The sequence below is a fragment of the Ornithodoros turicata genome, chromosome 3, assembly GCF_037126465.1.
Source record: "Ornithodoros turicata isolate Travis chromosome 3, ASM3712646v1, whole genome shotgun sequence".
NCBI classification, from domain to species: domain Eukaryota; kingdom Metazoa; phylum Arthropoda; class Arachnida; order Ixodida; family Argasidae; genus Ornithodoros; species Ornithodoros turicata.
The window spans coordinates 57,572,426-57,585,954 of record NC_088203.1 but is presented as its reverse complement, the minus strand read 5'-3'; the positions used below and the strand labels follow the sequence as shown (position 1 = coordinate 57,585,954).

General features: G+C 43.9%; 1 protein-coding gene across 1 annotated transcript; it reads right to left on the bottom strand.

Annotated features, from left to right (window-relative positions):
• Positions 1-2,522, bottom strand: LOC135389513 (uncharacterized). Its single transcript, XM_064619552.1, has 3 exons — positions 2,046-2,522; positions 1,120-1,464; positions 1-891 (listed from the first exon to the last, which is right to left on the bottom strand). Exons 1-3 carry the CDS (start codon positions 2,520-2,522, stop codon positions 1-3), a joined length of 1,713 nt encoding a protein of 570 aa, XP_064475622.1.
• Between the last annotated feature and the right edge of the window lie 11,007 nt (positions 2,523-13,529).

Below are 13,529 nucleotides of genomic sequence, written 5' to 3'. Positions count from 1 at the left end.
CTACCGTAACCCTGCATCAGAGATCCGTTGCAAAACTGAACGTAGATTCTGTTCATGCTCTTCTTCATTCTTCCTAAATATGATGATATCGTCCTGATAGTGTAACGCCCCTGTACATCCTTTCAGCACATTCGCCGAAAGCTTCTGAAATGCAGATGGCGCGGAGGCCAGCCCGAAGCACAATATCTTGTACCGGAATAGCCCTTCGTGCGTTATAAACGCAGTGAGATCTCTGCTCTCTTCGGTAAGTAAAAGCTGGTGGTATGCTACTGTTGAGTCCGACTTGGAAAATATCTTTGCACCGGATAACTTGTTCAGCAGCTCTTCCATATTCGGCAACGAGTAGCAATCTGGCACGATAGCTTTGTTAGGCGCCCGCAGATCTACGCATAGCCTGATCCGACCATCCTTTTTCTTGGCCACGACAAGTGGCGATACCCACGGCGATGCATCAGTAGACTCAATGACGTCCATATTCAGCAGTTTCTTTAGTTCTTTAGACACATCGTCACGTATCTGTAGGGATAGCCTTCGAAGCTTAGTAGTTGTAGGTTGCACGTCTGTCCGTACTTTGACTTTGTGCTCGTGGCCCAGCTCCGGTGAAAACAGGTTCGCAAACTCGCACTTTGCTATTCGCTCGCTAGCACCGGTTGTAACTGCTGTCTCCAGGCACTGTAAGAGTGCCCCGTCAATCCGCAAGTCTAGCGCAGCAACTGCGTCGAGCCCCAATAGCGTCGTTCCATGATGTACGACGTAAAAGAGAAGGGTCGCGCTACATGTCTTGTACTTGACAGGTGGGATGACGCACCCTCGCACTGGGATCTCTTTCCTCGAATAGTCGTGAAGTTCGATTGACGCAGGCTGCAGGGTGAACTTCTCGGCGTATGTGGACTGATACACAACCGACGAAATTATGGAAACTGACGAACCCGTGTCTATTAAAAACGTGACGTCCTTTCCACCGGCTTCTGCTGTAATGTGGATAGCCTTTGCCGCAGATGATTGCACTTCCAATGGTATTGCAGGTTATGTCCTGGACGGGTAATCCTCGTGATGTGCGCCTTCAGTTACGACTTCGCGATTGGCACCGCGTTGCTGCTTTTTTGCACCTCGGCATACGGCTCCGAAATGCACAATTTTCTTGCACTTAAAACATTCTTTGTACCTGGCTTTGCATTCCTGCAAGTTGGCCAGGTGATACGCTGAACCACAACGAAAGCAAGTAGTTGCATTCTTCCTTTGAGCTTGGGGCTTGGGAGCTGCGGGCTTGGGAGCTGCGGGCTTGCCAGCCGATCTCTTGAACGGCTTCTTGAACACTTTGTCAACCGCAGCTGTATTCTCCTGCAAGATCCGCTGGGCTTCCTTGCGGCTCTGCTCAACATGACTCGCGATCTGTGTAGCCCTTTCCAAAGTAAGTGCTGATCCTTCCAGTAGAAGTCGCTCGCGTACTTGGGGGAGGAGGGCCTTGTCCACAAGCACAGGGGTGACACAAACCCGCCATTGTTGTAACTACCCTCAAGCGGGTGCTTTTGGCAAAACGGTCATCTTGTCCTGGTCGCACGTCATAGAAAACGTCATTTTAAGGTCATGTGACTTTATTTACATGTCGTTTTGCCGCTTACCGACATATTTTCACCGTCTTAACACCAAGAGATGGCCGTATTTTGCAGCGTAAAGTATGCGGTGCTTCTTCCGCAACATGGTAGCCCATTTCACCTTAGTTTAAGTACATCGCATCGGCTCGGTAAGTCTTAACGCGCGGTCGTCATCACATCTTTGGAAGTTGTCAACAATACGAGGCTTTATGTGTAAAACTGCGCGTTTTACTGCGAGATTATCGGATAAATATAATTACCGTGACCGAAAAACATCCAAAACGTCGTCCAGAAACAACAACCGCATTGTTTACAAACGGTTTGGCCGCCGATCACGGGCGCCGCCCTCTTTAAGGTCACGTGTGCCTTGACGTTTGCTGTGACGTACGACCAGGACCTGTCCAGGATGCATTGCGTTCGCCGAGCACGCTTTCGTCTACGGAGCAATACATTGGATGCCACCCCTGTGTCCACAAGTTGGTCCCGTAGAGTTTCGTCAAGCATGGTCCCGGAATTGCAGGTGATGGCGAGACCTCGAAGAGCAGTCACGTATTCCTCGATACTTTCGTCCGGCAGCTGTGAACGCTGACGGAAGTTCCTGTGCTCCACCATAACGTTATAACTCTCGGCACGCTGCTTTTCAAGTGTTGCCAAAGCTTCTATATACACATTTACTGTGGCTGTGGTGGAGTCTCCGCTGCTTTGTTCCGACGGTACGGCAGCAACTGACAACGTGCAGAAAATTATTTGTCCTTCTGTCCGAAGAGCATGAAGGAGCATTGCCTTTTGACGATCGGGCTTGTAGGATACTGCGTCGATGGCAAGCATATAATTATCGAACATCCGCCGCCATTGACTCCACGGAACGGGAGGCTTGCCAGGTCGCTCAAGAAACAGCGGCAGAGCAGGAAGTCCGGGGAAGCTCATGACGTTTAGAAAGTAACGTTGGCGAACGAGTCCTCAATCCAAAAACATCTCGCAGAAGGTAGGTTCTTCCCGACGTCGCCAAAATGTTGTGTCCGCTCAGCCAGGCATCCCATTCCAGAATCCTTTATTGATAACCGTCATCATGGTGCTTTTTACACTCGCGCGCGCTATCGGCTCTGCGCGACACCACACTGTCTAACCGTTGTTCGTAATATATTTAAAACAAACCCAGACAACTTAAACAAATGTACAACGGTTGAGGCTCTCTAGCAGACAACAAAGACAGGAAACGTTTTATCATCTGCCGTGAATGAAACAATCATAGTTTTAAATCAACAGCTAATCTTTATCTCCGAGCCCGTGCGATGTACATGTGTTACCTGATGCATCGAACCGTTTGGGTCGTTACTTGAAGGCAAGAAGTGCTGAAAGCAGCGGAAAGCACAATAAGGTTTTTGCGCAAGAGGTACTGCTTTATACGATACAAGTCACGGTACCTGATAAACTGACCGTGTATCCCATAAATATGCGTGTACCTCATACATACAAAGCGAGATGCTTTGTCTAGCCCAGTACCTCTTAAAGCAACTGCGGAAAAGCACTGATGTACCTGATATTTACCAGGCACAGCTCGATGTAAGGTACGTTATAAGGTACCGATTTTAGGGTGTACGCTGACCCCTTTGCCCCCCCCCCCCCCCAATTTTGGCCGCTCAATTTTAGGTCCGCTCCTTTTAAACGTCTATATTAACGACTTAGCTGGGCATATTCGTCATTCTCATGTCCTTCAGCACGCCGATGACGTTAAGATATTTATAAAGTTATACACGACTCAAATGACGTTCATAAGCTGCAAACTGATGTTTCTTCTGTGGTTGAATGGTGCTCTAAAATGGTATGACTATTAATCCAATGAAGACGAAGCTGTGACTTACTCAAGAAAGACTAACATAATATGCAGTACATATATGTGTGCCGATGCCATCAAGCTGGTCAATGTACTGAAGGATTTGGGGGTCGTTTTCGACTCCCAGCTGCGTCTTCATGACCATATCTCCTACGTTAGCTCTTCAGCTCTCAAAATTATTGGCTTGCTCACATATACATGCAAAATCTTTTCCACAAACTCTGTATTTCTTCCCCTGTACCGTTCCTTAATTTTACCGCGACTGGAATACGCGTCTCCACTGTGGAAGTCTATTTCCTGCTGTGACTCCTCACGGATTGAATCTGTCCAGAAAACGTTTCTACACATTGTACATAGCGTCTTTTTGAGAAACAGCCTGGACTTTAGAATGTATGTCTACAGGGAGATAATGTCATTTTTTAACCTCGAATCACTCCCAACGCGACGCCGTTTTCATGATATTATGTTCTGTTATAAAACCTTACACAGTTTTCTCGATACACCATCTTTATTATTATTACATCAGCTTCATAGCGCTGTACCTGTCAATGTAACCAGACACACGAATATATTGTACCTATCCCACCATATGCCTGCAAATCTTTTTTTTTTTCATTGCGTGTTAGTGCCGCGAAGCAACTGTGGCTATGACCGACGTACAGATGGGGACAGACGGAGAGAGGACAGCAGGAAGGAGTGGAGGACAGGGGGATTAGTATGCGTCCTGGGCCGTCTTCAAGGGGAACTGTGCCAACATTCGTCTGGAAAGTCTTCGGAAAACCCAGGGAAAACCTCAGACAGCACAGCCGGTGGTAGGATTCGAACCCACCACCTCCCAGTCTACAGCACGACCTTGGTTATCACCAACGAGCGGACGCCTTAGCCCAGTCGGCCATGCCGCTGGTGCCTGCAAATCTGATCGCACGCATTCAACAAATGACGAACGCAGTTCACCCCTCTCTTGATATCTTTAACTCACATAAAAACGTTTTCGAAACACTCCTCCGGGGTTCACTGAGTAACATGTGAAGTGGTACAGTTTTTTCCCTTCCTTTTTAGTGCCATGTACTGTATATCTGTATGTTTGTACTGTATGTATCAATGTGAATATCTTCCTGTTATGTTCTTGTTCCTGAATATGCCCTGAATATGCTACGTTTTGCTTAATATGTATATGTATGTATACAGGGTGTCCCAGAAAATGCGTCATTGAATTTTAATAAAGAACTACGCCACACACAATCATGCAGTCAACGGCATTTGTTCTTACTAGGTTTTTGCCACCTCCTGATGTGCATGTCATGTACCTTAAGCTGAATTACCAAAATTTCTGCGAACTGAACTCGGAAATTTGCGTCGTAAAGGTCACTTTTTTAGCCCACCAATGTGAAGAGCGTGCCGAATTTACTCACATTAATGATAATTGACAAAAAATTGAAGAGCTATCGTATCAGAAAAAAAAGTCGAAAATCATGCTCTACACAGCTCGCAGAGGATAGCGCGCGAGGAATTTTTCAGCGAAATCATTGTCCTTCCGACGGAAGGAGGTTGGAAACCGAGCCCACACCGGCACGGTAGAAAGAGATAACAGAGACGTAGGTTATCCCGTTCGGCTTCGGCTGGGACCATACCTTCCCTCTCCCAATTTCAGGAACTGCCACTTTTTCTACTATCACTCTGTGGGCTGGGCTTCCAACCTGCTTTCGTCGGACTGACAGTGATTGCGCTCACAAAGTCCTTGCACGTTATACTCAAGTGCTCCGAGAAGCATAATGTTCGGCTATTTTGCCCGATAGCATAGATCCTGAATATCACTGTCAATTATCATGAATTTGAGTAAATTCGTTCTAGTTAACACGCTTCATCCTGATAATTTTAGTTGCAGAAGTTCTATAGTCAGTATTGGGAAACAAGGGAACTCCTCTGTTATAAGTTATCGTATAATATGCGATTGTGGGGACCAAACTGGAAGTGATAACAACCAGAACACTCGCGTCAACGAGTCCTGTGTAACTAGGTATTTTATAAAACGAGTGACTGACTTGTGATTGATGAAAAGTTACCTCTTCCAATTGAATTTTATACGATTCTGGCCCGATTGCAAAAAATTCTTCTCTGCCTAGATGCGTTCTCTACTGATCATTCGATTCTGGTCGATACTGGTCGATACTGGTCATACTGGTCATTCGATTACATTGCATGACTAAATGTACCTAAGTTACCTTTTAGCTCAATTCACTTTTCCGTTAATTTAGTTAAATTTAGAGGTATATCACTGGACCTTATTGCGTTCTGTGAGTAGTGCAGCGTTGTGCACAAACAGTTTTGTTGCCAATAGGTAACAGTGAGTGGTAACATCTATCCGAGAGTGGGGTTACTAATTGAACCCAGCTGCTTGGCTCTCAACGTTGTAGCCACTTCACAATTCAGTGCACAACTGTGCAGGTCATCAGACTACAGTTTAACAAACAAGTGGAGTAGAGTAGATGGTGAAAAATTTATGTGTAGGAATGTATGTGGATCCTAATTTTATTTCTACACCCTTTTGCAGGCTACAGTGCCCAATTTCTCCTTGGAATATGCACATTGTAGCTGCAAGGCATGCCCAGGAGGTCGATGCAAGCGTATCGCCGCTGTTGTGCATTACATTAACTGCAAATAAAATAGGTCATGTACATCTGGCCCAAGGTCCTGGGGGAAGCATTCTGTAAAGAGCCTTGGCATCTACAAGAAAGGAGCCTGTTTGGAGACATTTCTCGGCAAAGCTGTGGAAGACGTGGTTGCATTGCCACCAGCGGTTCCACCCCATCACGATGCAACTGTGGTTACCGCACTGCTCGATAGTCTGTGGGAGGAGAAGAACTCCCTTGTCACAGCGATTCGTCACGAACTATCCGTTAGGGTTGAAGATCCACCCGCGGTAGTGAGTCATAACACACCGTCAGTTGCCCAAGGTAATATGCGAACATGTAGGCTACACCGCTGCAGTGATTCATGGAGAAACATTGATGAAGACATATATTATTATATGGCCAATATAATGGTTACTGCTAGAGACATAGCAGAAACCGAACAGAGGGACAAGAGAGCCCTACAGAGATTTTGCTTACTGGAAAAAATTGCGGGTCATTCGAATCTTTGCAAGCACCAAGGCGCATACTGTGTTGAGGACAAGGAAAGATCCCGACACTGTGGCCAGTGACTTCCTGAGGGAACGTACTTTCTGGTCAGATACTACTGCTTATGGCACTGCATTGGAAAATGAGGCAGTTATGTCCTTTTGCAAACAAACTGGCACAGAAGTGCACAAGTGTGCACATTTAATAATGCTGTACACCTGATGGAATAGTGTGTGCAATCCGAACAGTCTTTGCCTGAGGTGAAATGCCCCCACTCATGCAGGGATAAACCAATTGTGAGCATCGAAGAAAAAGAGTGCAATGTTCGTACTTGGTCTTGTGTAATGGTGAACTGTCACTTAAAAAAACACACATGTACTTCACACAGGTACAGGTTTCCTTGTACGTTCTTGGTTTGGAAAAGTGCTTTTTTACGTTTATTCAAGAAAACAGCAGATTACTCTTAAGGTGGTACTTGACCAGGACTTTGTTGCAAAGTCAATTCCAAGGCTGGATAAGTTTTATTTCAAACATTTCCTACTTGCTTTAGCGAATACAGCACGTCAGTGATTAACACCCCATGGGAGGAAATACACCAACATGACACTAAACTATGTGAAAACAACAAGGAATAAAACATGTTTTCAGACCCAAACACCATGATACGTAATCTTTTTTTTTGCAATTTTAAGGCTGCATTTTGGCTTTAATAATGGGGTTTTGGAAATTTGTGAGAACCCCACACATGTCAGCTATCTTGGCCACATTAGGCAGCAGGTCTGCACGCAGTGTCTCAGAAGGTATCCTGTAAAACTTCATGCGCTGAATACACCGCTCAACATGTATTCTGGCAGTTGCCACCTTGTACGTAGAGAAAACCCCTTCTCGAGTGAAGGGCTGATTTGGTCGTGTAAACACTGGCATTTGGAACTTAACACCTTGGTCTACTAGTGCACTTCTTATTTGGGGGAACCCTTTGTCGGCCATAACAAGATCCCAACAAATGCAACAACAGGTGACAACAAATGCAAAAAGCCACAGGCTGTTGTAATGAGGGAATCTGTGGCACCACTTCCATATGGTCTTGAAAGGAAACTAATTATTCCACTTGGTGTAATTCCAACAAGGAACTTCACTATATAACCACCCTTATAACTTGAATACATTAGAACTCTTTCGTGCACAGCGTTTGGTGCAGCACAGGGCACCTCAATACAGCCAGTAATGACTCTACAGTCCACGCAATCTCGCTTAAAACAATCCGGAAGCATTAGCTCAACTGTGGACTTTGATGGCCAATATATTAGAGGCCGCATTTTTTCATGCAATATGTTCAGCACCAAGAAGAAATGCCTACAACATGGCGTTCGGTGGATGCTGAACAGAACTGCTAGTGAAGAATATGACAAATTTAACTTCATCAGAAACAGAACCAGTTTGCTTGAAGCGTTCTGGACTTCCTCATGACTCTCGGCTTTCAGTTCATTTACAAGAATGTTTCGAAAACAGGCACAGATACAACCCCAACACGTTTTAACACATCTGCAGTCTTCTCATGGGTACATGCAGCCACATTTTGGTAGCCACAAAAGCCTGTTGCAGCTGTTGACTGGCACAAGTTGACCGGGTCGCATGCAGCATCTTTCACTTCAAATGATGTGCCCCATGCAGCATCTCTCGTGGTCTTCTTCTTCTTTTGTAGCACAGTCTATTAGAAAGTTGTCAAGGAGTGGTTAGTAGTTATGCACAGAACTGGTCAGCTACAGTCAATCACACACATGTGTCTGAATATTGTGGCCTTCCATGCAGCAAAAGAACAGATCAGGAGTTTCAGAAGACCATTCACAGGGATCCGTTTGAGTTCCTACCTGCGTGTGTTCAGGCACTTGCAGTTATACATTTACCCAACAACCACAGCAATATAGTATTTTTTTATTAAAGCATGGCAGAGATATTCACAATTACATACAGCAGTGTCTGTGACATCCAAGCCACTGTGTGCGATGGTTTCTTCCTCTAGAAGATCTGGCCCTATAGGACATGTAGCTCCCTGCACCTCACGTGATAGCAACCTGGACGTACTATTAATATAACTTTACACAGTGCACACATGGGAGAGTAAGGTGTCCAGAGCAAAGTGTAATTATGAATGCAGCAACATGTTCTAGAAACCACTTTATCCAACACAAATTACCTCAGTCCATCAGTTTGACCAGACAAGTCGAAATGAGCTTATATATTTACATGCTTTACATGAAGTTGCACTACTCTCATGCTGTTAGTATGCATCTAGTAGGTGCATGAAAAAACAAATCACGGCTGGATCAGGGTCTCTTATTACATGACCTGATAGGCATACTAAGCTGGCAGACTACGGCTTCACAATTTTTAAGTATTGTTTACCCTCGTAGTTCACTAAAGGTACCCACCTTTGGTACCTTTCTGAAGTACTTGTTCGGGAACACCTCTATGCACTTGGAAATATGGTCGGTATGTATGCAGGGCTCCTGGGGTCATTTGACTTTTCTCCATTCACAAAATGGTGACTGCATATTCTGGTGTGTGTGGTGGGCTTCCACTGGCCTCCGTCTTCTCTGAAAGTGCAAAAAAATCAAAAGCGGGAACTTTAAAGGTCAGCTATGCCGATATCCCAAATAGTCGAAACGGTTGTGATACTCTGAAAGCCCACATCCAGCTCTCCCCACAATGCACCTTCATTCTCCCAGTTCGGTACAGTACCATGTAAAAGAAAAAAAAAACAGATAATTCATTCCGAAACACACATGGGCGCAGCCATTTTTATGACGTAGATGCGCCCGAACGGGCATTGTGACGTGTACGCGCCTCGTACTTGTCAGTGGATTCCAGCTACGGCTTTTCGTGGCTATCGATGCTTGAAGATGGCGGACAGCCGGGTTCCACTGGTTCCGCGTTGACTAAGCAGTGCAGCAGCTGCGAACTGATTGGTGAACGAACCTCTGTGCGATATTGTAACTGGAATTCATCGTTTGTGTTTTGTGAGCACGTACAATTTGTATGAAGTCGCGTCTGCGTTAGCCCCTTTACAGCATTTGCCCATTGCAGGGTCGTTTCGGCAGCCGTTTTAGCAATAAAATGCCGTCAGCGTTTTACTTTTGCAGGAAAAAATCGTGCAATGTATTTGAGAAACCGCATACTGCTAGGGACACGTTGTACGTACGATTTACCAATGTGCAACACCATCGACGATGTTATAAAGCGACGTAAAACGAAATACAAATCACATTTTAAACTTTTTGTGGGATTCTGTGCATTTTCCAGAAGCTTTCTTTGAATCACACACTCCCATGTCATAGTGCGTCGTGTAGCATGCTACAAACTACTACATTCCATGTGTAACATCTAGATATTGTTTGTAATGAGCACCGTAGCACAAAAACATTCACACGAAAGCTCGAGAAGCCATGTGGTTGCTCACTATGCAGACGCAAAAGAAATACTAGAACTCATATTGCCACTTAGAAATGGTGTTTTTAGAAATGTGGGGCCTGAAGAGTTAGGGCATAGCATAGATCCTAGAAATCAAATCGGGGATGCACCTTATCCTTCTGTAGAGTGCTGTTTCAACTCACAATTCAGCCCATGGGGTGTAAAACTGTTAGAGGCAATTTATGTGGCTGTCGTACTGGGTGACATTACTGGCCAGCCTCGGAATTCATTCTGTACTCAGGAATTATTGCACAAATCACTTTGTATTTAATATTTATCATGTAGGACACGATAAGCAATATGTAAGTTGGAACCCTGTCTGCAGCATTCTCAACTGCCTTTACACTTAGAGACACGTTACAAAACCATTCGCAAAGGGCAGTCTTACAGGGCATATGTAACTTGAGTCTTCATGGAAGTTATGCGTTAGCATACCCATTGCACATGAAGCACAGTTACATATGCTTGGACATCTATTATCTATCTAATCATCTCAACCATATGTGTGGCTGCATGCGAAATTATTTATGCGCATGCTGTACCTTCCTAGTCCTACATATGCACACGAATAACAGTGAATATATGTGAAGTGGCAAAAAACAATGCTAGACTCTACCATCATTGTGCCCCTTTAACTTTTGCACATTTATGTCTGGTGAACAGGGAATACCTCACTAGAAGAGACATTTGTGTATTGTTTGGCAAGCAAATAAATCTCTTTATTTGCATTTTCCATCAGTCAACAATGTGGGGACCTGGTGCAAATATAAATGTAAACACGGAGAGTACTTACAAATTATTCCTATGTATTCAAATGCAGATATGCCAATTCATTTTTTGTACCTCTGCACCGTACAGTTTCAAAATTAACAAACTGCACAGCATCAGCAATCTTGAAGAATCTCAAGAGGGGAATCACATAAAGCTCCAATAATAGGCTGGGCAATTAAAGCTCCAAAAGACAAAGTAAGTTCTGAATAATCGGTTGCCATTGTGATGTGTACTATGTACAGTTCATGAATGGAACATGTTACCTCATTGCGTTGCCTTCATGTGAGCACCCGAACAGGCAGCTTTCCTGGTCTTTCTTTTCGTGTTTTTCTATGGTTTTTTGTTTTTTTGCAATAGCAAACATGACCATAGTGAAACACAACCAGCCAAGGACAAGATGAGACAGCTACAACGCGACTGCTAGCTCTCAACTGATATATTTATTAGCAGACTCTAGAATATACACATATATGCTGCTAAACAAATGACAATTTCACCAACAGAATAACAGACAAGAAAAAAGGGCTATATACTTCCCCCTCTTCTCATACTATTTCACAGGCAGCCCTAGTATCATTCTGAGTGTGCCCGTGCGTCCCCTTCGAGATGACGTATCTCGGACAGAAGCAAATCCAACAGCGGACTGCTTACACATACAACTGTCTTCGATTTCTCTAAACGCTTGTGTAAACGCAGCCTTGATCTCTGTGTTCTGGAAATTCAGGCAGCATCCAGAGTCCTTGCAATGTGTTGCCAAGTTTCTCGAGGGCATCAAATGTCTGTCCTTGGCAGTCTGTGTTTCACTATGGCTCTCAGATACAAACTACCCCATTTCAGCACAGTAGGACACAGATTTGTAAATAGCATATGTTGATTGCACTGTACCTACCACCCCATATAAAGGGTCATAGTGGATACTACATCTTGTGCGATAATGTCAGGAACACAAAAAAGCTAGATTTGAAGCCACTCTTACGTCGTAGCAGTAGTATTTGTGTGAAGCTACGCAATTCCTGTCCAGCATAGAATTTAAACCATATGTTTCATCTGCCAGCGTGATAACGCCCTGAAAAGCAATTTTCACTTGGCGGGAACTACCGGTTCTAAAACCTATCCCTGACATGTGTAGCGTCGGGGAGGAAAACCAAGGGCCGCTGTGAAAAAGACAAACACACACGGGCTATATTCTCACTGTGTAACAGCTGCTCTGGCTACTAAAATGAACATGTTCCAAATTAATACAGCATGGCTTGACACGATACGCTGGCGAAAGCTAAGAAATAAAATTAGTAGTTAAATGTGCAACACATAAACACTTGCCATAACAGACATTCATGCGCTGCCATTCCTCCCACTTAAAGGAAGTACTGAACTATTTGATAGCATTACATGCTCCTTTGACAGAACTTGAACAAGATTATACAGCACACAATAAAAGTAGAGTGAATATAATGTGCAGCTTTCCATTCACGCGTAATGGCCGCAGCAGTAATGCAGGAAGGTCATTGGTAAGTTGTATTGAGAAACACCACTTTATGTTTGCCATGTCTAAATGAAACGTACCTGACCTGATCCAAATTAACTGTTCTGAGTATGGAACACACAAAGCGAAAAACGCAACACACGCCACAACATTAACAGATAGGCGAATGAGCTGTGGCAAGCTCCACCTTGGGAAAAAGTCAACAAGTAATTCACCAAAAGTCAAGGAGTGCCTGAAATGTAACATCTCTGACTGGTAGCAGGACGGTCCACGTTCAATTCCTGGTGCTAGCACTGACTGGCTTTTTCATGAATTATTTGTTGAAGTTTCCATGTGCTTGAGAACATGAACCATTCGTCAACCATTGTATCCTCATGAGGTGATGAGGGTTTGTCATCCCAAAGAGACTCCCTTTCTGGCATGTGTCCTTATGGATGCTCATCACTGCAGAATAAATAAATAAATAAAAAGCATTTAATGACAAGAAATGGATATTATTATTTACTGGATAATGATTGTGCACAACAGAAAGAAGACTTTCGCACAGAAGGCTGTACTTCTCGAGGTCTAACATCAAGTTACAAAATTCCAGAATATATAAGACATGTTGTAAGGTAGAGAACAAGTAGAGTTATTGAGTTGTCGAGTTGTATTGAGGGGAGAGTTGTACCCCCTTTTTATTTCATTATATATGATTGTATAATTATTTTTATGTCTGTACCAACCATCACTCTCTACATTACAACATGTTTTATATATTCTGGGATTTTGTAACTTCATGTTAGACATTAACAAGAGCAGCCTTGTGCACGAAAGTCTCGTCTCATTAAAATTTAGATGCTCTCAACAGTCTTCTTTCTGTTGTGAATCTCTATCGCAGCATACCTGCACATTGCTGTTCTACGTACTGCGACTTTGCACTAAGAATATGGACTTTGGGTAAAAAAGACTACACAGCACTGCTCAGGTATTTTTGCCTATCGAACAGTATGTATGTATGCAGTATGCACACAGTATTTGTGCACCGGACCCACTAAAAATGTAATGAATGTGGCATTGCCCACGGTAATGCATCAAGTTCAACACAATTATTGTAGAATCCAGGTATTTTAGCTTACATGTCAATCCAGTACCACATCCAGTGTGAAGTTGTGACAAATAAATAGTTTCCGTTTTTCTTAGCTCTGAGAACACAGACAGTGAATTAACAAGAGTAGACAATGTTAACATGAATTCTGGGCTATTCTTCAATTAAAAAT

Excerpts from the sequence above, each read along its gene's own strand:
- LOC135389513 (XM_064619552.1), bottom strand. The coding sequence starts at position 2,522 with ATGAGCTTCCCCGGACTTCCTGCTCTGCCGCTGTTTCTTGAGCGACCT. Across the intron at positions 1,465-2,045 it reads ACACAGGGGTGGCATCCAAT|GCCCTCCTCCCCCAAGTACG; the intron begins GTATTGCTCCGT and ends CTTGTGGACAAG. Across the intron at positions 892-1,119 it reads AAATTGTGCATTTCGGAGCC|TCCACATACGCCGAGAAGTT; the intron begins GTATGCCGAGGT and ends GTTGTGTATCAG.